The sequence below is a fragment of the Rhodotorula graminis genome (genome assembly GCF_001329695.1).
Source record: "Rhodotorula graminis WP1 unplaced genomic scaffold RHOBAscaffold_9, whole genome shotgun sequence".
In the NCBI taxonomy this organism is placed as follows: Eukaryota; Fungi; Basidiomycota; class Microbotryomycetes; order Sporidiobolales; family Sporidiobolaceae; genus Rhodotorula; species Rhodotorula graminis.
In genome coordinates this window covers 70,250-90,963 of record NW_017264936.1, presented here as the reverse complement: position 1 = coordinate 90,963, position 20,714 = coordinate 70,250, and the positions used below count along the sequence as shown (strand labels likewise).

The 20,714-nt window shown below is 67.2% G+C and overlaps 8 protein-coding genes across 8 annotated transcripts in view; 7 read left to right on the top strand and 1 right to left on the bottom strand.

Moving 5' to 3' along the window:
• Nucleotides 1–64: 64 nt before the first annotated feature.
• Nucleotides 65–2,155, top strand: RHOBADRAFT_54420 (uncharacterized protein). Its single transcript, XM_018417297.1, has 8 exons — nt 65–102; nt 400–812; nt 879–1,001; nt 1,072–1,151; nt 1,215–1,623; nt 1,735–1,857; nt 1,928–2,007; nt 2,078–2,155. The coding sequence occupies exons 2-8, from the start codon at nt 443–445 to the stop codon at nt 2,111–2,113; spliced, it is 1,221 nt and encodes a 406-aa protein (XP_018269873.1). The 5' UTR covers nt 65–102; nt 400–442; the 3' UTR covers nt 2,114–2,155.
• Nucleotides 2,156–2,527: 372 nt separating this feature from the next.
• On the top strand, nt 2,528–4,102 carry RHOBADRAFT_45115 (uncharacterized protein; the record flags this gene model as incomplete). Its single annotated transcript, XM_018414543.1, has 7 exons — nt 2,528–2,636; nt 2,713–2,752; nt 2,831–2,964; nt 3,045–3,306; nt 3,394–3,581; nt 3,662–3,772; nt 3,891–4,102. 7 exons carry the CDS (start codon nt 2,528–2,530, stop codon nt 4,100–4,102), a joined length of 1,056 nt encoding a protein of 351 aa, XP_018269872.1.
• A 744-nt stretch (nt 4,103–4,846) lies between these two features.
• Nucleotides 4,847–6,013, top strand: RHOBADRAFT_66674 (polysaccharide lyase family 14 protein). The gene is made up of 4 exons (XM_018419036.1): nt 4,847–5,096; nt 5,175–5,443; nt 5,522–5,747; nt 5,816–6,013. The coding sequence occupies exons 1-4, from the start codon at nt 5,043–5,045 to the stop codon at nt 5,972–5,974; spliced, it is 708 nt and encodes a 235-aa protein (XP_018269871.1). The 5' UTR covers nt 4,847–5,042; the 3' UTR covers nt 5,975–6,013.
• Nucleotides 6,014–7,344: 1,331 nt separating this feature from the next.
• RHOBADRAFT_54418 (uncharacterized protein) lies at nt 7,345–8,972 on the top strand. Its single transcript, XM_018417296.1, has 3 exons — nt 7,345–7,878; nt 7,968–8,467; nt 8,608–8,972. Exons 1-3 carry the CDS (start codon nt 7,417–7,419, stop codon nt 8,930–8,932), a joined length of 1,287 nt encoding a protein of 428 aa, XP_018269870.1. The 5' UTR covers nt 7,345–7,416; the 3' UTR covers nt 8,933–8,972.
• A 133-nt stretch (nt 8,973–9,105) lies between these two features.
• On the top strand, nt 9,106–11,754 carry RHOBADRAFT_54417 (uncharacterized protein; the record flags this gene model as incomplete). The annotated part of the gene is made up of 9 exons (XM_018417295.1): nt 9,106–9,338; nt 9,421–9,557; nt 9,619–9,865; nt 9,929–10,221; nt 10,283–10,831; nt 10,910–11,050; nt 11,126–11,232; nt 11,309–11,375; nt 11,459–11,754. 9 exons carry the CDS (start codon nt 9,106–9,108, stop codon nt 11,710–11,712), a joined length of 2,028 nt encoding a protein of 675 aa, XP_018269869.1. The 3' UTR covers nt 11,713–11,754.
• Nucleotides 11,755–12,310: 556 nt separating this feature from the next.
• Nucleotides 12,311–14,011, top strand: RHOBADRAFT_54416 (uncharacterized protein). The gene is made up of 4 exons (XM_018417294.1): nt 12,311–12,700; nt 12,772–13,240; nt 13,316–13,685; nt 13,752–14,011. The coding sequence occupies exons 1-4, from the start codon at nt 12,317–12,319 to the stop codon at nt 13,780–13,782; spliced, it is 1,254 nt and encodes a 417-aa protein (XP_018269868.1). The 5' UTR covers nt 12,311–12,316; the 3' UTR covers nt 13,783–14,011.
• A 99-nt stretch (nt 14,012–14,110) lies between these two features.
• RHOBADRAFT_65304 (uncharacterized protein) lies at nt 14,111–15,766 on the bottom strand. The gene is made up of 8 exons (XM_018418679.1): nt 15,679–15,766; nt 15,535–15,568; nt 15,343–15,448; nt 15,067–15,223; nt 14,958–14,972; nt 14,754–14,839; nt 14,590–14,664; nt 14,111–14,473 (listed from the first exon to the last, which is right to left on the bottom strand). Exons 1-8 carry the CDS (start codon nt 15,748–15,750, stop codon nt 14,341–14,343), a joined length of 678 nt encoding a protein of 225 aa, XP_018269867.1. The 5' UTR covers nt 15,751–15,766; the 3' UTR covers nt 14,111–14,340.
• Nucleotides 15,767–18,226: 2,460 nt separating this feature from the next.
• The window catches only part of RHOBADRAFT_16250 (uncharacterized protein), a gene marked incomplete at both ends in the record, with an annotated part of 3,103 nt that continues 615 nt past the window's right edge, over nt 18,227–20,714 (top strand). The window contains 9 exons of the mRNA XM_018412304.1: nt 18,227–18,436; nt 18,773–18,783; nt 18,862–19,033; nt 19,147–19,263; nt 19,356–19,511; nt 19,623–19,704; nt 19,795–20,003; nt 20,093–20,261; nt 20,441–20,634. Coding sequence (XP_018269866.1) covers nt 18,227–18,436; nt 18,773–18,783; nt 18,862–19,033; nt 19,147–19,263; nt 19,356–19,511; nt 19,623–19,704; nt 19,795–20,003; nt 20,093–20,261; nt 20,441–20,634 — 1,320 coding nt within the window. The remainder of the gene's footprint in view (nt 18,437–18,772; nt 18,784–18,861; nt 19,034–19,146; nt 19,264–19,355; nt 19,512–19,622; nt 19,705–19,794; nt 20,004–20,092; nt 20,262–20,440; nt 20,635–20,714) is intronic.

Genomic DNA, 20,714 nt, shown 5'->3' with positions numbered 1-20,714 from the left:
GCCCACGACCGCCGTCCTCCTCGTCGGCCGTCGTCGCCGCGCCCCGACAACGCGCCGCCGAGAGCTGCACAAGCGCCCGCAAGCAGGCTGTGGCCTCGATCGGTGCGTCCCTGCCTCCTCCACGCGTGCCCTGGTCGTGTCGCGGCGTCGGAGAGTGATCGTGGTCGAGCGGGGCGATGAGACGGAGGACGCGGTGGGCGAGCGTGCGGGCGCTTGCGGGCGCATCGGTCGAGTCGGGCAGGGCCAGAGGGTGTGCTGCAAGGGTGCAGAGCATGAGCGCGAGGCCGCACGTAGGCGCACGGCGGCGCTTGACTCGGCCGGCTGATTCCTCCTCGCCCAAGCCTCAACCTCGTGGCCAACCCTCGCTGACTCTCTCTCCCCTTCGTTCGCCCCTCCTCGCGGCCTGCACTTCGCCCTCGAGCGTGAGCGCCACCGACCGCCCATGGTCGCTGTCCTTCCCGCTCAGCTCGCCGACCTCGAGCGCATCGCCGCCATCCACCACGCCGCCTTCGCCCCCTCGGCAATCAGCCGCCGCATCTTTGCCGACGTCAAGCGTCAAGACCAGTGCGCCAAGACGGTCGCGCGCCTCACCAAGCGCCTCGACGACCCGCGTTCCGCCCTCTTCAAGGCCGTCGTCGACAACGACATTGTCGGCTTTGCCCTGTGGGAGCGCCCGAGAAAGCCCGGCGAGCCTGATCCCGAGCACGACGACGCGCAGAAGGGCCCCGACCGCTGGCCGGCCGGGACCAACGTCGCCCTCGCCGAGTCGTTCTTCGCCCGCCTCGACCTCGGCATCAACGAGCCTCATTACCGTGCGTCCTGCGTCCCGGTCCCGACTCCTCGCGCCGGTTCACTCACATGTCCGTCACGTCCTGCAGACTTGAGCCTGTTGGCGACGGACCCGGAGCGGCAGCGGTCGGGAGCTGGGTCGGCGCTCTTGCGGTGGGGCAGCAGGAAGGCGGACGAGGACGGCGTCGAGTGTTACCTCGAGGCGACAGAGCGTGCGTCCCTCTTTCTCTTGCGTCCGTTCGCGAGGCGACGAGGCAGCACTGACTCGAGCTCTTTGCGCAGTCGCAATCCCGGTTTACCTTCGCGGGCAGTACGAGCTGTTCCGCGAGCCCATCGTCGCCGAGGAGGACGCAGAACTCGTCGTGCGTCCTCTCTCCCTCTCTCTCTTGTCATTTCTTTCCGGCGCTGACGAGCCGACCCTGCAGTTGTACCCGATGCGGCGGCCCGCTCTCAAGCTTCGTCCTGCGACCCTCGACGACATTCCCGCCCTGGCACCCGCACACCGCCTTGCCTTTTGGCCCACCAGGGTCAACCTGTACAGCTACAGCGACGTCTCGCCCGAGGCGTACGAGTCGCACTTCATCAACCGCTTCAGCAACTTTATCAAGCAGCGCGACGAGGGCGGCGCGCGGTACCTCCTCACGGTCGCGCAGCGCGGCGACATGTACCTCGGCTACGCGTTCTCGATCTACGAGCCCGACGAGAAGGAGCGCCCGGCCGGCTCGGGCGAGAAGCGGTTCTGGCCTGAAGGCGCCAACGTGCGCCGCGCCGAGGAGTACCTCGCCGGCACGCTCGACAAGCACAAGAAGGACAACCTGCCGTTCGCTCATTGGTGTGCGTCCCCTCCTTTCCCTTCTCTCCCTCGTCCCTTGATAAAGGCGCCGTTCAGCGCCCTCGAGCCGGGAAGGCCGCCGTGTCACCGCGACTGACGGCCTCCTCCTACAGCGCTCTCGATCCTGTCCGTCCACCCAGATTCCCAAGGTCAAGGTGTCGGCCGCAAGCTCGTCCAGGAGGTGCTCGACCACGGCAAACGCGACGGCGTCCCCGTCACCCTCGAGTCGACCGAGCGTGCGTCCCCCTCTCTCAGCCTCTTTACTCTGTCCTCTGGGCCAACCCTGACTCGAGCTCTTACGCGCAGTGGGCCGGCCCCTGTACGAGAAGATGGGCTTTGTCGACTTTGGCGAGATCTTGCGGGCCAAGGAGGACCCGGAGGTGGAGGTGCGTCGCCCGTCTCTCTCTCCCTCTCTTAGCGCCTCGTCGGTCGCCCATTGACTCGTCGTACCTGCAGCTGTGGCCTATGCGTCATGATTCAGCGCAGAAATAGATGCTGCAACGCGCGCCGTGTTCGACGACTCGCGGCCTTCTCAAGTCGCGTCTTGCGCTCTCCCGCCTCGCCCTCGCCACTAGCGGCTGCCGCGCACATCTCGACAGCCTCTCCCACCTTGCTTGCACCTCTCGAGCCCTCGTACGCAGCGTCGGGCGTCGTCCGGCCTCGTCGTCGCTCGAGCCGTCCGCTGTATGCGGCGTCTCCTTTCCCCTTCTCGCCGGACCCTCGCCCTCGGTCAAGGAGAGCCGCAGCACTCGCTCGCCCTCGGTCCCGCACAAGAAGGGCCTCGCTCTCGCGCGCGCCTCTCTCCCTCCTTCCTCCCACTCTTGCCCCCTCCCCGCTCGACGACCTTCCTCGTCCCTACTCGACCTCACCCTCACCCACCACCACCACCACCACCTCAGCCCCATCATGCAGTCGACGATGAGCGTCCCCGACCAGTTCCGCGCCGCCCAGTTCACCGAGAAGAACGGGCAGCTCGAGATCAAGCCGACGCAGCTCGGCGAGGTCAAGGCCGACGGTGCGTCTCCCTCTCTCTCCTCCTTCTCCTCGTCGTCGTCGTCGAGGTCGACACTGACTCTGTCCTCGTCTCGCAGGGTGCGTCATCAAGGTCCACGTGTGCGGCCTCCACTCGACGTGCGTCCCCCTCTCTTCCCTCTCTCGTCCCGCGCACGAGCCCCGACCGAGAGCTGACCCTCCCTCGCCCGCCCGCAGCGACGAGCTCCTCAAGCACGACCTGCTCCCCGACATGCGCTACCCGATGATCCCGGGCGGCGTCGTCGTCGGCGAGATCGCCAAGGCGGCCCAGCAGGGCAAGCGCAACCTCAAGCAGGGCACGCGCGTCGTCGGTCCGTCCTCGTCTCTCCCTCTCTCTCTGCCTCATCTACGCCGACAAGGACCTGCGACTGACACACCCTTACGCTCGCAGCCATCACGTTCATGCGCGGCCTCGCCGAGTACGTCGCCGTCAACGAGGCCATGGTGATCGAGCTGCCGAAGCACTTCCACTCGGGCGACAAGCAGTTCGAGGCGCCCATCTGCGCGTTCGACGCGACGCGCGTCTGGGTCGCGCACGAGCGCTGCCACGACGAGCTCAAGCGCATGCCCGACGCCGAGCGCCGACTCGTCAAGGACCTCAACGAGCGCATGGGTTTCAAGGGCGACGGCGTCCTCGTCGTGTACGGTCAAGGGTGCGTCCCTCTTTCTCTCTCTCTTTCTGTGTCGACGACGACGCGGCACTGACTCTCGCACCACCGTACTCCCCCTCCCTCTCGCAGCGGCTTTGCCAAGGTCGCGCTCGACACGATCAAGATGGCCAAGCAGGACCGCAAGGTGATCCTCGTCGCCACGTCGGACCGCTGGTCGGCCGGCGACTACGGCCTCAAGGACGAGTGTCTCGTCGTCGTCGGCAAGCACAACGTCGCCGACGAGCTCAAGAAGCTCGGCGGCGCCCAGGGCGTCATGTGTGCGTCTCTCCTCTCCCTCTCTCTCTCGAGGACGTCGAAGGACGACGCACTGACCCACTCGCTCCCGCACGACTCGCAGGCGTCGACATGCCGATTCAGCAGGTCGAGCAGCTCCTCGACGGCTGCCGCTTCCACTCGTCGATCGTCCTCCTCTCGCCTCGTCAGGACAAGGCGATGCAGCTCCCGATCGGTGCGTCCCTCGCTCTCTCGCTCTCTCATTCTTGCCGTCTCGATCTCGAGGCCGTGACTGACCCTCTCCCTCCTCCTCCTCCCTCTCTCGACCTCGCCTCCTCGCCCCCGCCGCACAGCCAACATCCTCGCCAAGTCGATGACGCTGCACGGCCAGCCCCTCGTCACGCACAAGCAGCTCGAGCACGCCATGCAGCTCGCCGACAAGCACGGCCTGCGCGCGCCGGTCAAGCAGTTCAACTTTGACGAGGGCGGGGTGCGCCGGGGCTGGGCGGCCGTCGAGGGACGCGAGCAGTTCGAGGCGGCGGTCGTCGTCGTGTCGCGCTCGTGAGGAGCCCTCTCCCTCCCTCTGCCGTAGCCTCCCCCTCTCGCCTCGTCGGCGCCTTTGCATTCAAAGCTTTGCCCTCATTTTTCGTCTCTCGCTCTCTCTTTCCGTCGAGAATCGAGAGGTACGCCTCGCCTCGCTCTTGGAGACGCTCGCGAGCGACTGCAAGAGTGAGCGGAGGAAGAACAGGCAGAGAAGGAGAGTGCGAGCAAGGTGCGAGCGCAAGCGAGGAGAAGAGGTCCGACCGCGGCCCGAGACGACTTCAGCACGGTGACCTCCTGCGCTCCTGGCTCGTTTGATCTCTATAGCTATGGCTTGGTTCTGGGCGAGCTCGCAGAGAGAGTGCGCAAGGCAACGCAGTGCACAACTCTGAGACCACATCGTCTCATCAGCTCTCGTTGAACCGAAGACCGCCTCGCTCCCTCCCTCGACCGCTCTAAGCCTGGTGAGCGACAGCCAGACAGCGCACAGCTGCTCTGCCGGCCTGTGCCCATGTGCCGCTCCCGGCCGGCCAGCCCCCGTCCACGCTCCCGTCGTCGCCTTTGTCCCGCCTCCTTGCTCCCGCTCTCGCCGCGGCCGCCCTCTGCTCGCCTCGGGCGAGTAGGGCGCCGGCTCTTCCTCGCTCTCGCCATCCACCCCGACCTAGATGGGCACCGCCACGGCCCTCTCGGTACCGTCGAGCGCGTCCGCCGCGCAGGTCGCCCGCCTGTTCGCCCTCTCGCCAGCCTGGTCGTCGTCCGAGCCGCAAGTCAACGACCCGGTCGTCCTCGCCACAGCGGCCAACTCGACCGCCACCTTCGAGGTCCTCCAGCAGCGGTGGAACGCGAGCGGCACGACCGAGCCCGTCAACGCCGTGTGGGCCGCCGACCCGTTCGACCGCACCAATCGTGACGCCGTCCTGCAAGTTGCGTACCCTGCCGACTCGCGAGAAGGCGCCCAGTTCAACATGGCCGTGTTCCCGAGAAACTCGAGCGTCCAGACGGCGCTGCTCAAGTACCAGGTGCGCCGCAGCCATTCATTCCCCTTCTCGCTCCCCTCTCTCGGCCACCGGGAACGCTGACCCTGGCTACCCCGACAGGTCGCGTTCGACCCCGATTTTACCTGGAACCGCGGCGGCAAGCTCCCCGGGCTGTACGGCGCCGCACCAGGCGCAGCCGCACGATGCAGCGGCGGCCACCACGGCTCGGACTGCTTCTCGGCGCGGCTCATGTGGCGCAATCGCGGCGCAGGCGAGGTGTACGGCTACATTCCGACGTACGACAACTTCTGCGGCCAAGACGACGTGACGTGCAACGAGGGCTACGGCACGAGCCTGTCGCGAGGAGCGTGGACGTTTCCTCGAGGAGGGTGCGTCCTCCTCTCTCTCTTCCTCTCGGCCATCCCCCGTCTGGTCCGTCAGACTCGGCTGACTTGCGATGCCCACAGCTGGACGACCATCACGCAGCTCATCGCGCTCAACACGCCGGGCGTCGCCAACGGCCTGCTCTACGTCTGGAAGAACGACACGCTCGAGGCGGCGCACAGCGGCATCGTGTGGCGCACCAACGAGTCAGTCACGATCACGAGCGTCTTCTTCAGCACCTTCTTCGGTGGCAGCGACGATAGCTACAACAGCCGAGGCGGCGACTCGAGCTACTTCCGCCGGTTCGAGGTGCGTCCTCTCTCGTCCCTCCTCGCGCCTACCTCGCGATCTCAGCCTGACACGTGCCTCTACGACAGGTGTGGAGCTCGACATTCCCGTCCAACACGTCTGGCCCGACCGTCGAGGCGAGGTTCGACGGCACCGCCTCGTCGTGCTCGCACCCCTTCCCCTTCTCGCTCGTCCGCCTCGTCCCTCTCACGCTCCTTGTTGTCGTCCTCCTGCAATGTACACTCTGAGTCGGCGCTGTGCGTCGTCTCGTTGCTCTGCTTCGCCGGCTCGTTCTCCCTCCTTGCTCTCGTCGTCGCCGGACTGCGGAAAGACGCGCGTCCGTTCGTCTGCCTCGCCTCGGCCTCGCTCCGCATCTCCTGAACTCTCTCGGGCGTGGGACCGGCTCTCCTCTCGCTCATCTCGCTCCGCGGATCTGGTCGGGCCCTTCGAGGAGGAGGCGAAAGGCTGAGCGCGGTTCGTTCGACCGAGCGAGGGCGGCTCGACTTCTCTTTCCCTCCGTCCTCTCGCTCGCCTTTCCTCGGAACCGCCTCAGGTGCGTCCCACTCTCTCTCCTCCCTCAGAGAGCTAGTCTACTGACACGCACGAGCCCTCCCGCAGCACCCGCCGCAGCCGACCATGCTCGCCTTCTCTCGGACCTCGCTCCTCGTCTTCGGCCTCCTCCCGCTCCTCCACGTCCTCCCGTCTTTCGCGCACGCCCACGAGCAGCAGCTTGAGTCGAAGAGCGGCTCGGTGGCAGTCGTGGCGCGTACGGCGAGCGCGTGTCAGGGGACGCCGGCGCAAGTCGAGGAGCGTGCTGAGAACGTCGACTTGTTCTCGCTCGCGCGCTATGGATTCGACTCGACCGCAGGTGCGCCGCACAGGTCCACCTCTTTCGTCGATCTAGCTGTACACGAGCTGACCTTGTCGAGATCCCGCGTCGACGCAGGAGCGACGAACGGCCGCAAGCTGCGTCCCTCGCCCACCGCCGTCAAGCCCGACCTGCCCCTCTTTGTGATCCAGGTGCGCACCCCTCTCTCTCGTGTGAGCTGTACCCGGTCTCGTCGATCGACGTGGCGACAGAGCAAGCGTCGCAAACCCGCCCTCGTCGTTCTCGCGGCCTCGCACTGACCACCTTCGATCGATCCTCTCCTCTTCCTCTTTCCCGCCAGTCGCCCTCGCAGGTCCTCGTCACCGCCGGCTACTCGTCGGGCCTCATGCGCACGGCGACCGCTGGCGCCGACGCCGCGTTCAACCCGCAGCACGACCCGGCGACGTCCGGTGTCGTCTCCTTCGTGTGCAAGTCGCTCGGCCTGTTCGTCACGCTCATCGTGACGGCCGTCGTCGTCTTCCTCGCCTCTGGCCCGGGCCTGTGAGCCTCGCGCGCGTCCTCGTCGTCGCGCCATCGCGTTCGAACCCTCGGACCTCCTCTCGTCCTCCCACACTCGCTTGCCGTCTCCCCCCTCTCCCCCCTTTTGTCTTTCTTCTGTAGCTAGTCGTTCCTCGCTTGATTGTGTCAGTGCCTGAAACGAAGCGCGTTGAGCGCACCTGCGAGCGACGGTCGAGAGTTGGCTTTGGTCTGGATCGCAATCGAGCTTCCCCGCTCGAGCTCACCTCCCCTCTCGCACCGCCTCGACCTCTGCAGCTGCTCACCCGCTGAGCCTGCCACGCGAGCTACACCAGCACCACCGCCATGCCCGTCTACAAGCACGTCGCCGCCTCGCAGAAGCGTTCCAAGCGCAAGGCCGAGCAGCTCCTCTCGGACGAGGAGGACGACCTCTCGGCCTCGGACAACAGCGACGCGTCCCAGGACGAGGCCGACACCGACAGCGGCTCGGACCAGACCGACTCGGACGACGACGACAGCGCAGACGAGGACGACGGCCTCGGCGGCGTCGACGATGTGCTCGGCGAGGACGACCCGCGCCCGCCGCCCAAGGGCTTCCCGAACGCGCTCGAGGCCCTCGAGAACCAGGTCGTGTCGTCTGCGCTCCTCGTGGCGGCGGCCGCTGGCGGCGAGAGCGGCGACGAGGCGGCCAAGGGCGGTGCCGACGGCGACGACGAGGACGACGAGGAGCTGCCGCTCATCTGCGTCGTGTGCCCCAACAAGGTGCTCAAGAAGGGCAAGATGACCGACGTCCACCTCGCGTCAAAGGTGCGCCCATCCGTCCTCTCCCCTCCCCTCCTCTCCTCGCCCCTCGCGACTCTTCCGGAGCTGACCCTCCTTCTCTCGCCCGCCCGCAGGACCACAAGCGCCGTTTCGCCCGCTTCTCGGCCCACGTCCAGGCCGACGACTTCCCGCCCGAGTTTGCCCTGAGCGACGCACGCTGGGTATCGAGCCAGCTCGACAAGGCCGTCATCGAGCGCCTCTCGATGCAGACGCTCGTCGGCGGCAAGAAGGCCGGCACGGCGACGGCACCGGCGGCAGTCGAGGAGAAGAAGGAGGCGGTCAAGCAGCCAGAGACGCCGGCCAAGAAGGGCAAGGGCAAGGAGAAGGCGACCACGCCGGCCGCCGCCGCCGCCGCATCGACGGCCGCGCCCTCGAGCGCCGCCGATACGCCCGCAAAGGCGTCGAACGCGGCGCGCAAGGCCGAGGCGGTCGCGGCGGCCGAGAAGGAGGGCATCTCGGTGCGCGAGCAGCTGCGGCGGGCCAAGAAGGAGAAGGAGGCCAAGCGGGCGCAGCGCAAGAAGGAGAAGAACGAGCGGGTGAAGCGGCGCAAGCTTGAGAAGGGCGAGGAGATCCCGTGCGTCCCTCTTCCTCTTCGTCTCTCGGCGGCGTCCTCGAACGGCGAGCTAACCTTCTCGTCCTCGCGCACCTGCCTCTCACCTCTTCCGCCTTGTCCCTCTCCCGACCCGGCGCCACCTCCCTCTCCAACCCGCACAGTGCCCGACCGCCGACAAAGCGTTTCGTCGAGAAGATCAAGCCGACCGAGGACGAGATCGCGGCGCGGCAAGCGTGGAAGAAGGCGCGCGACGAGGCCAAGGCGGCAGGGCAGCCAGTCCCGCCTCGGCCCGTCCTCGCGTACGAGCACGGCGGCAAGGCGCCCGCACGGCTCGTCAAGCAGCACGCGCAGAAGAAGGAGGCGTTCGAGGCCAAGGTGCAGGGCGGCGGCGGCGGCGAGACGAGGAAGAGGGAGCGCAAGGAGCGGAGGAAGGACAAGGCGTCGGCGGCGGCGGCCAAGGGCGACGAGGTGCTGGCCGAGGTGTAGCTCGAGTGTGTCGGTGCCAGTCCCACTTGCGTTGCTTCTCCTCGAGCGCGAGCGATTTCGAAAGAGACGTGTTGCGCCCCACTCGGCCCGATTCTCGACTCCGCGCGGTCGACCGCCTTCTTTTGGCCCTCGCTCCTCCCTCTCGCTCGCTCTCTCCTTCCACCTCAACCACCATGGTGACCAAGACGCAGGCACCGTTCGGCAGCTGGCCATCCCCGATCACGACCGACCTCTTCCTCTCGTCGGTCGTCGGCCTCGGCGACCTCATCGTGTCGCCCTCGTCTACCGCCGTCGCCTGGACCGAGAGCAGGCCCGAGGAGAACGGGCGCGGCGCACTCGTCTTCCAGCAGCTCGGAGGCAAGCAGGAGCAGGTCCTCCCCGACGCAAAGTGGGACGCGCGCACGAGGTCCGTCTCCTCCTCCCACTCCTCCCCCTCCTCGGTTCTCGCTCGCCGACCATCGCAGCTGATTCGCTCCATCGTCCGACAGGGTCCAAGAGTACGGCGGTGCGCCCTGGGCGTTCGAGAGCGACAAGTCGATCATCTTCTCGTTGTTCGCCGGCCGGGCTTACCGTGTCGAGCGAGGCGACGACGGCACCTGGGGCGAGCCAACGCCTGTCACGCCTGGTCCGTCCTCTTCTGCTCCTCGACGCGGTCGACGCCGTACTGACCGTCCTTGCGCCCGCAGAGAGCGACGTCCTCCGCTTCGCCGACTTTGCGCCGCACCCTTCTCAGCCCGGCGTAACGCTCGCCGTTGTCGAGGACCACACCAAGCCCGCACCTGTCGACGTCGTCACGACCCTCGGCGTCATCTCGAGCTCGTCGGGCAAGGGCAAGGTCGACACGGTCGTGTCCGGCGCCGACTTTTACGCCTCGGCTCGCTGGTCGCCCTCGGGCAACTACCTGTGCTGGGTCCAGTGGAACCACCCCGACATGTGCGTCCCTCTCATCCTCTCGATCTACTTGGTACAGGCTACTCACGAGCGCGCAACCCGCAGGCCTTGGGAGGGCAGCGAGCTCTGGGTCGCCCCTGTCGCGCTCGACTCGTCCGGCGCCGTCAACACGGCGCAGCTCGTCAAGCCTGGCTCGGCCGTCAAGGTCGCCGGTGCGGCCAAGAACGTCGAGAGCGTCAGCCAGCCGCGGTGGGCCCTGTCGAGCGAGGACGGCGCACCCGAGAAGCTCGTCTTCCTGAGCGACCGCACTGGCTACTACGAGCTCTACTCGTTCGAGCCCGAGGGCGACAAGGACGTCAAGCTCGTCCTCAACGAGCCGTCTGGCGCCGACGTCGGCAGTGCGTCCCCTCCCCCTCGTTCCTTTCGAGACCGCCGCCCTGACTCTTGATCGTCGCTCAGGCCCCGACTGGACTTTCGGCGAGCGCACCCACGGCCCGCTCTCGTCGTCGCACTGGGTCTCGATCGCCAAGGACGGCGCCCTGCGCATCATCTCGCTCGCCGACGGCACCTCGCACGTCGTCTCGACACCCTACGTCTCGATTTCGGCCCTGTGCGCCGTCTCGCCGTCCCAGGTCGCCGTCCTCGGCCGGCCGGCCACCAAGCCGGCGCTCATCGCCATCCTCACGCTCCCGTCGTCGTCATCCTCGGCCAAGGACGGCGTCAAGGAGGAGATCCTCAAGCTCTCGTCGTCAGCGTCGGTCGACCCGGCTTTCCTTTCCGAGGGCAGCGTCGTCTCGTATCCGACGCCCGACGGCGCAAAGGCATACGGCGTCTACTACCCGCCGGCGTCGGGCACTCACACCGGCGTCGACGGCAGCCTGCCGCCGCTCGTCACGAGCTGCCACGGCGGGCCGACCTCGGCGGCTCGGCGCGGGCTCGGGTGGGGCGTAGCCTGGTTCACCTCGCGGGGCTTTGCCTTTGTCGACGTCGACTACGGCGGGAGCACCGGTGCGTCCTCCTCTCCCTCCTTCTTCGCCGTGTCGGGTCGGCGAGCGCGCACTGACCCTCTTCCTCTACCTCGAGCAGGGTACGGCAAGGAGTTCCGGGAGCGCCTCGCGGGCCAGTGGGGCGTCGTCGACGTCAAGGACACGATCGCGTGCGTCGAGCACCTGATCAAGGAGGGCAAGGTCGACAAGGACAAGGTCGCCATCACGGGCGGCTCGGCCGGTGCGTCCTCTCGTTCTCCTCCTCTCTCTGTGCGCTCGCGGTCGTTGGCCTGACTGTCGCTCGGCAAACTCGCAGGCGGCTTCACGGTCCTCGGCAGCTTGGCCAACAGCAAGGTGTTCACGGCGGGCACGTCGTACTTTGGCGTCGCCGACATCAAGATGCTCTGCGACGACACCCACAAGGTGCGCCTCACGCCCTCTCTCGTCCTCACATGGCGGCGCACACGCAGGTTCACTGACGATACCCACGTGCACGCAGTTCGAGTCGCACTACCTGTTTCGGCTCGTCGGCGGCACGCCCGAGGAGATTCCCGACGTCTACAAGGGTGCGTCTCGCCGGCTTTTCTGTTTGCTCCCTCTCTCACCGTCGCCATGGAGGCGAACACTGACCCTCGCTCGTCGTCGACAGAGCGCTCGCCCCTGTACAAGGCGTCGCAGATCACGGCGCCGCTCCTGCTCCTGCAGGGCACGGCCGACAAGATTGTCCCGCCCGAGCAGGCCGAGGTCATGCTCGAGCGCGTGCGCGCGAGCGGCGGCAAGGTTGAGCTCGTCCTGTTCGAGGGCGAGGGGCACGGCTTCAGGGGCAAGGCGGCGGTCAAGGGGGCGATGGAGAAGGAGCTCGACTGGTACCGGACGACTTGGGGCATCGAGGCGGCCGAGTAGCCGGTGCGCCTCGCTATGAAATCTACGCATTGCTCTCCTCGCGTTCGACCGTGCTCCCAAGACGGTGCAGCGCAAGCGAGAGAGGCTTCTCTTCGAGCGCGCGCCTTCGCAAGTCGGCCGTCTCGCTCGCGCCTCTCTCGAGCTCAACCCGCGAGCGCTCTCAACTATCTCTCCGTGCGTCGAGGCACTCTAGCTGCACCAAGTTCAACTTGCGAGCGTGCCTTGAGAAAGATAGAGCCGAGCCTCTCTCGAAGGTTCGAGCGGTTGTAATCTGCCTCAAGCTTGGAATACAAATCTCGTCGGTTCGAATAGGAAAGCTGGCTCGAGGGGAGGGAGAGATTGAGCCGCGACTTGGTCGTGGCGGCGAGCGGTGACGACTCGCTCGTCTGGAGCGGTCGCGCGCGGACTTGACTGCGGTATCTCTCGAGGCTCCCCTGTACACTGCAGACCAGCGCATCGAGGTGCCTGCAGGACAAAGAGCGGGAGAGTGCTCGCGCCGCTGCGCGTCTCGATTGGCCAGCGCACCTTCGCAGCTCGCTCTCTACTCGCCCCAGCCACTCTGTGCAGCCAGAGCTGGTGCCAGAGCGCTCTGCAGCCGCCAAGCATGAGCACAGCCCCCTCATCGCGGCGCACCACATTGTCGCTCGCCGCCGTCCTCATCGTCTTCGTCCTCATCGGCTCGAGCCTCCACCACGTCCAGCGGCGACATGCAGCACCGGCGACCGCACCCTCGATGGCCTACAGGGCCCACCTCGAGGCCACCACCTCGCCCGAGTCGCAGCGCACCCATTCCCCAACCCTCACCTTCGACCACATCTACGTCCTCTCGCTCCCGACCCGCCTCGACCGCCGCGACCAGATGACGCAGCTCGCCCGCGCACACGGCCTCGAGATCACCTTTGTCGACGCCGCCAACAAGAACGAGCCTTTTATCCGCTGGATCGCAGAGCGCGCCGTCGAGGTTCGCAGGGACCGGCTCAAGATCATGGTGCGCCCCGATTCTCTCTCTCTCTCTTCCCCAGAGGCAATCACGAGCTGACCATGCACGTACGCCTGCAGGCCAAGGCGCAAGGCGTCGACGAGTCGTCGTTCGGCGGGCTCCACATCGGCAACGACTGGCTCGTGCAGACGCCGTCGCCCACCTCGGACAGCCCGTTCCCGCCTCGAGACGACAAACGGTTCGCGCCGACGGGCAACTGGGTCGAGTACCTCGAGGCGCACGACGCGGCGGGCACGCTCGCGGCGCTCGTGCCGGACGACCCGCACCTGAACGTGACGGCCGCGCTGTGGGACGCCAACGAGCGCATTGCGGGCCGCCAGGTCAACGAGGGCGTCATCTCGACGTTCTGGGGCCACACGCGCGCGATCAAGAAGGTGCTCGAGAACGGCGACCGCAGCGCGCTCATCCTCGAGGACGACGTCGACGTCGAGTGGGACCTCGAGCGCCTGTGGAGCCGGATCGAGCGGCGCTTGCCCGACGACTGGCACACGAGCTTTCTCGGGCATTGCTGGGGCAAGGAGATGCTCAGTGCGTCCCCTTTCCCTCGACTCTCTCTCTCTCTCTTTTCGGGCGCCGCACTGACCCTCGTTCCGCCGCTCGCAGAGCCGCAGTACCTCCACCCGCACTTGCACCGCTCGACCAACCCGCTGTGCCTGCACGCCTACGCCCTGTCGTCGTCGGGCGCCCGTCGCGCCCTGTCGCTCCTCCTCAACCCGTGGACGGCGTACCAGACGGCGGTCGACACGGCCGTGCCGTCCTTCATCTCGTTCGGGCTCGTCAACTCGTTCAGCGTCGACCCGCCGTTGATCATCCAACGCAAGGACGGGCCGAGCGACATCCAGCTCGGTGTCGGGAGCAAGTGGCGGGGCCTGCTCATGGACTCGACGGTCGAGCGCATCCGCAGGGCAGAAGGGCTCGAGGTGTGGGAGGACGTCTTTGACGAGGGCAACCTCGACCCGGCCACTGTCTTCCGGTGCGTCCCTCTTTCTCTCCCTCTTCCTCGTACCGGAGCCCTGACCCTCGATTCTCCTCGTCGCAGGTACGGCACGAGCAAGAAGTGCCATGCATGAGCCTCTTCCCCTTTCCCTCTCTCTTCTCTCGCCGCATAGCATTCACCTCTTGAATACCCTCCCTCTCGCATCTCCTTTCCCGCATACCCACCTGTCGTACTCCCTCGCTCGTCATTATCGTCGTCGGACCTCTCTCCATCCTCCTCCTCGTAGACGCTCTCCTTCCCCTCGCGGGTTTTCTCTCTCTTCCTCGAGCTGCATTATCAGGCGCTGGTCGCTCTCTCTTTCCTCTCTGTCGTCGAGCACGGAGAGCGAGCGGAACAGAGCGAGAGAGAGACACAGAAAGAGAGAGAGAGGGCTGCATCTCGCACGAACCTCGAGCTCGAGTCGGACAAACGGCGTCCCGGATTTTTCGACAACATCTCGGGCGGTCCTTGGTTGACAAGGCGCTGTGTACGGCACTACTCGGCAGGGGGGTATTGGTGGTTGAACAGAAGGATATCATCAGGGCGGTGCGTGCCACCCTCCCCCGCAGCTCGCGCTCGGCTCGCCGTCTCTCTCTCTCCCCCTCCCTCGCTCCCTCGCTCCCGTCATACTGCCCCTCTCAAGCCTCCTCCCTCAGAGCTCGCTCCGGCGCGAGCGCACCGCGCTCGACGACGCCTGGGCGGGCGCCGCGTCGATCTGCTTGCCCTTGGACGCTGCCGAGGCGCGCTCGGCCTCGCGGCGGGCGTAGATGGCGCCGGTGAAGGGGCTATAGTGGAGGTGCGAGTTTGAGGGGAGAGAGGGAGGGGAAGGACGGGGCAAGAGGGCATCAGTCGGGCGGGTCGAGGCGGGAAAGAGGGGGACGACGAGGACGAGGGGACGCACTCCTCGTAGGCGAGCGCGAGCTGGTACACGACGTAGACGAGCGCCGTCAAGACGAGGCCTGCCGGCGCTTCGTACCTGCACCGCAATGCGACTCGACCATCAGTCGAGCTCTCTCGAGAAGGAGAGGCCGAGAGAGGGAGAGAGGGGGAGAGCGAGCGACGCACCACAGGGCCGTGCCGAGGAAGCACAGGGTCGAGCCCGTGTACATGGGCGACGACGTGACGTTGAACGGGAACGACTCGACCTTGTGCTGCGGGCGGGAAAGGGACGAGGTCAGTGTGCGTCCCAACATGACGACTCCAGCGCGTCCTTCTGCCCGTGCGCAGGACGGAGGAAAGCGCGTTGCCGGATGAAGAGCTGCGACGCACGTCCATGAGGATGCCCTGCAGAGCGGCGCAACAGAGTCAGCGCTCGTCGCTTCTCCCACCCGACACCTCGCGACGACCTGGAGGAGAGAGGACGAGGACGAGGACGCACAAAGTAGTCGCCGAGGTACGTCCCCGTGTACCCGAGGGCCCACATCGAGGTCCCGACGAGGATGCTGCCCCACGCAAAGACGGCGGCGGCGACGAGCTTGAACTCGGTGTAGTGCAGGAACGGGAGGGTCGGCTGCGACGCGAGGGCGGTCTGGTACCTGCGGGTGGAGATAAACAGGTGCGTCAGAGGCTACGACCTTTCGCAAGAGAGCGGCGCGCGTGCTGCAGGGAAGGAGCAGTGCGCCGCCCCCGGGACGAGAGGAGGCGGCCGACGCACAGGTGGTCGCGCAGGATGCCGAGGCCAAAGATGGTGACGCCGAGGAGGTAGCACCCGAGGTAAGGCTTGCGGAGTGCGAGCTTGGTCAAGACCTTGTTGCGGTACTCTGCGCGCGGGGGGTTGGGAGGGTGGTCAAGCCGGTGCGAGGGAGGTCAAGTGGGGGAGGTGGAGGAGGGGGAGAGTGGGACGGACCCTGGCGGGCGACAAAGTTCCAGAAGAGCGGGTTCTGCAGGTGTGCAGGGTGGGTCAGGGCTCGGTGCGTGCGGGTGCCGAGGGAGGCGAGGGGAGGGGGAGGGTGACGAGGGGGAGGGGGAGATGAGCAAGGCGGGGACGCACGAAGCAGATGGAGCCGACTGCGACCCACAGGCTCGGCTGCGACAAGTCGATGTAGTCTGACAGGGCGGGCATCGTGGCTCAGCGCGTGAGAGACGAGGCTTGCGAGAGAGGGAGAGAGGAGCGGAGCGGCAGCCGCCGGGTCCGACGCAACCTCGCTCAGCTTGGTCGAGCGGCACTGCGAGCAAGCGCAAGCTGCACATGGTGCTCTCGAGAGCCTGCCTGAGCTGCGAGAGAAGCCCTCGTGGTGGTCGCGCTCGTCAGATGCACGTGCTGCTCCGTGTTGAACTCGCACCCGAGCCTCTGCTCCTCGCTCGACGCTCAAAGCCGAGCTCCTTCTGCAGGCTCTATAGCTCTATGCTCGACCACCTCTACGCCCGCGCGAGCACCGCTGCCCGTCGCTCCTCGTCCCGCCCTTCCCCTCGCTCCTCCTCTCCTCGACTGCGACCACCCTCGCCGTTGCCCTCCTTCCGGACGCGCTCGCCGAGACCGACCCTGCCCTCGAGCCCGAGGGCGACCCGGATCGTCTCCTCCCATCCGAGCTGCCCGTCTGCCTCTCGCTCGAACCCAGGCTCCCTCAGGCCCTCGCCCTCGCGCTCGTCCCCGCTCCCTCGCTCGCCGCCGAGTGCGACGCCCAGCGACCCACTCTCGGCGACCATGGCGCACCGCACGACAATGTCGGCCGTGAGGCCCGTGACGGCGCTCGGCGTGACGCCCTCGTCGGTCGACGCAAACGAGTGCAGCCGGTACGGCCGCTCGAGGAGCCACGCAAAGTCGGCGAACGAGTGCGTGAGCGACTCGGTGCCGGGCGCAGGGCGAGGGCGCGGGGTCGAGCGTGTCGAGGGCCGAGTCGAGGGGGCGGAAGAGGGGGCGGACGAGGGGGAATCGGCGGGTCGAGGGCGCAGGAGAAAGGCGCGCAAGGGGAGGTGGAACACGGCGGCGACCTCGTCTGGGCTTGGGACGAGCACGCGAGGGAGGTACGACGTCGTCGCCGTCGCGGCGGGCTCGACGAGGAGGGCGACGACGGGGAGGACGACGAGGAGCGTGCGCGAGGTGAAGGGCGCGAGGGTCGTCAGGTGCACGAGGTGCGAGGGCGGTCGGGGTGCGTCGTCTGGTGGGCACGACGAGGTCGAGGTCGAGGGAAAGACGGTGTCGCGTGGAGGTAGAGGGAGGCCAATCTCCTCGTGCGCCTCGCGGTACTGCGTCGAGGAAGGGGATCAGCTCGCTGGCGAGAGGATCGCGCTCGAGATTGAGAGCGAGGGGACGCACAGCGGTCCACACGCCGCCCTCGCCGTCGCCCTCCTCCCACCGTCCACCAGGGAGGGCCGTCTCGCCCGGGTGGCTGCGCAGCCTGGACGAGCGCGTCGTGAGGGTGACCGACAACTCGCCGAGCGGGTTCAGGTGGAGCAGGACGAGGACCGCCGCGAGCTTGTTCTTGGGGAGGCTGCGTGGTGCGAGGATGATGTCAACAAGGCTGGCGAGCTGTCGATCCGGGAGGGGAGAGAGAGGGACGCACTCGATGTGCCGGACGGCGGGAGGAGGGCGATACGTCGCGAGTCGTCGCAGCTCGTCCTTTGTAGAGGGTGTGGCGTCGGCGAGGGTGGTGGCGAGGGCGTGCTCGAGCTCGTCGAGGCTGGTCTCGCGAGGGACGAGAGGCGGTGCGGCGTCGAGAGGAGGAGGCATGACGACGGCGAGGGGTGCGACTGTGGGAGCAGGACGGGGTGGCCGAGGTGCGGTCGACTGGCCGGCAGTTGGGAGCGTTGCCTGGCAGGCGAGCACGAGGCGGTGCTCACGGTGCGGTGAGGGCAAGCTGGGGGAGAGGCGACTCTGGGGACGATTTGCCTCGCATCTCCGCGGCCATCTCGCCAGAGTCGGCCGCGAGGGTTTCTGCTGAGCGATCTGATTGCTGCCCTTGGCCCTGCTGCCTGCCCGCCGAGCGTGCTTGCACTCTGCACCTTGCTCCCCACCTTGGAGCGTCTGCTCCTCCTCGCTCGCTCGTCGCTCCTCCCCGCCGCCCACCGCATGCACTCAGCTCAAGAGTCAAGCCGCCCGCTGTCGCCGGCTCCGGCTCAGGGCGCGCGCTCGCTGTTCCCGCTCGACATCTCCCTCCTCGCCTCAGCAACCCGTCCAGAGCTCGGCCAAGTCCCAGGTGAGCTCCCTCGAGCCCACTGTGCGCGTGCACCCGAGCCCACCGCATGCGTCCAGCTCGTCGGTTTCGAGGACCGGCTCGCTCTCGAGCACGCTCTGCGGGGCTCTGCGCACCTCGCTCGACCTCTCTCAGTCCAGCACTGACCGTCCGCGCCCCTCGCACGCCTCTCTGCGCCCTCGCCGCCCCAACAAACGCCGTTCCGACTTCTCCCCGTCGCCGTTCCTCCTTCACCCGACACCCTCGTCGTCCCTCTCTCTTCCTCCTTCCTCCCACTCTCGTCCGACGCACCGCTCAAGCAGCTCTACCTCGTCACTGCCAGCCATTCCGTCACCTCTCCACCCTACGGCCATCTTGCGCCGCTCGCTTCAACACCTCGCCTCCGCCCGCACCTTCTCGTCCGCCATGCCCCACCAGATCAGCCGCGCCCACGCCCTCCCCGGCGGTCCCGAACCCGCCTTTGTCGGCACCAAGGAGCTCTTGATCGAGCGCGCCCTCGCCCGCCTGCGCTCCATCCCCGACCCGCTCAGCCAGTACGCCTACCTCGCCGGCCTGCGCAGCAAGAACGCCGACGTCTTTTACGGCCTCGTCGGCGGCAACATGAAGGAGTGCACCGTGCGTCCCTCGCTCTCTCCCTTTCGAGCGGCGGTCGGGGCGAGACCGGCGCCCACGAGGTCGTGTGGACGGACATTTGTCGGCCGAGACGTTCAAGGCGTCGAGGGCCGCGGCGCGACGACGCTCAGCGTGTCGAGCGGGGCGAGAATGACGACAAGAGCACGAGGAGAGAGTGTCGGCGCGCCGAGAGAGGGAGCTGGGCGGGCTCAGATGCCGCACGGGCCGCACGTTCGCCCTCTTCTCCGCTCCCTCGCCGCCCTACGCGCCACACACATGCCCGCGACTCTCAAAGCCCTCGTACTGACACTCGTTGTCCCGCCGGCCTCCCACTCGCAGCCCATCATCTAGTGCGCCGGCTCCCCGACCTCTCTTCCTCCTCCTCGACTCGTCGACTGACGTCCCCTCCTCTCCTCCCCACTCGACAGCACGCCCATCATCGGCCTCGCGTGCCAGAACTGGTCCCTCATCCACCCGCCGCCACCGGCCAACGACGACACGGTCCGCTCGCTCTACCTCTCGTACTCGGACCTGCCGCGCCTGCCCGAGATCATCAAGAACCTCAAGACGACCATGCCCCACGACCAGATGGAGATCTCGGTGCGTCCACGCTTCTCTGTTCCTCTCGAATTTCTCCCGCCGTCGCCGAGCGCAGGACGAGAAACTGACCTTCTCGATTCCCCCTCGTCGGCCTCGTCCTCGCCCGCTCGCAGGTCGTCACGGACGGTTCGCGCGTTCTCGGCCTCGGTGACCTCGGTGTCGGCGGCATGGGCATCTCGCAGGGCAAGCTGTCGCTGTACGTCGCCGCCGGCGGCGTCAACCCGAAAGCGGTACGTCTCGGCCCTCTTCGCCGTCTCTTTCCGCCTTCACGGGCCTCCTAGATCGTTACTGACTGGCTCTGTACCGCCCGTACCGCCCACAGACGCTCCCGATCGCGATCGACTTTGGAACGGACAACGAGAAGCTCCTCGCCGACCCGCTCTACGTCGGCCTGCGCCAGCGTCGCCTCGCCGACGACAAGTGCGAGGAGTTCATGGAGGTCTTTATGCGCGAGATGCACAAGGAGTTCCCCAACATGGTGCGTCGAGCCTCGTCCTTCGCTCGAGTGCGCGCGAGCCGGGCTGTCGCGCTCGGCTCGCTCGATAGTTCCTCGCGCGCCGCAGCTCACGCTCTCTCGCCCCGTCCGCAGATCATCCAGTTCGAGGACTGGCACACGACGCTCGCGTTCCCGCTCCTGCACAAGAACCGCGACATCTACCCCTGCTTCAACGGTGCGTCGCAGCTCCCTTCCCCGAGCCCGTCCCTCCCCTCGAGCCCGTTCCTGACTCTCCTCTCCTCTCTCTTGCGCACCGCCCGAACAGACGACATCCAGGGCACGGGCGCCGTCGTCCTCGCGGGCGCGATCCGCGCGTTCGCGCTCAACGGCGTCGCGCTCAAGGACCAGAAGATCCTGTTCTTTGGCGCCGGCGGCAGCGGCGTCGGCGTCGCCGAGACGATCGCCAAGTACTTTGAGCACCAGGGCTGCACCGAGCAGGAGGCCAAGGACAAGTTCTGGCTCGTCGACTCCAAGGTGCGCCCCCTCTTTTCTCGTCGTCATCGTCGTCCCCGAGCGCGACCTTCCCAAACTGACTCTTGGCCTCGCCCGTCCTCCCTCTGCAGGGCCTTGTTGCGCACAACCGTGGCGACAAGCTCCCGATCCACAAGCAGTACCTCGCGCGCGCCGAGCCCGACGCGCCGAAGCTCCGCACCCTCAAGGAGGTCGTCGAGCACGTCAAGCCGACCGCGCTCCTCGGCCTGTCGACCGTCGGTGGCACGTTCACCAAGGAGAGTGCGTCGCTGTCGTTCCTCTCTCTGTCTCTTGCGTGACGCGCTCGCACGCCGAGAGGCGCATGGCCCGGCGACGAGAGCTCACACGGACCTCTTCCTTCCTTCCCTCCTCTTGCTCCCTCTCCCTCCTCCCTTTCTCCCTTCTCTCTTCGCTCCCTCTCGAACTCGTTCTCCTCGCAGTCCTCAACCTCATGGCGACGTACAACAAGCGCCCGATCGTCTTTGCGCTGTCGAACCCTGTCGCGCAAGCCGAGTGCACGTTCGAGGAGGCGATCGAGGGCACCGACGGCCGTGTCCTGTTCGCTGCCGGCTCGCCGTTCGACCCGGTCAGCTACCAGGGAAAGCGGTACGAGGCGGGCCAGGGCAACAACATGGTGCGTCCCGGCGCGAGGCGTTCTCTCTCCTCCCCCTCCCCTCTACCTCTCCCCCTGCCCTGGCTGTGCACAGGTCAGGG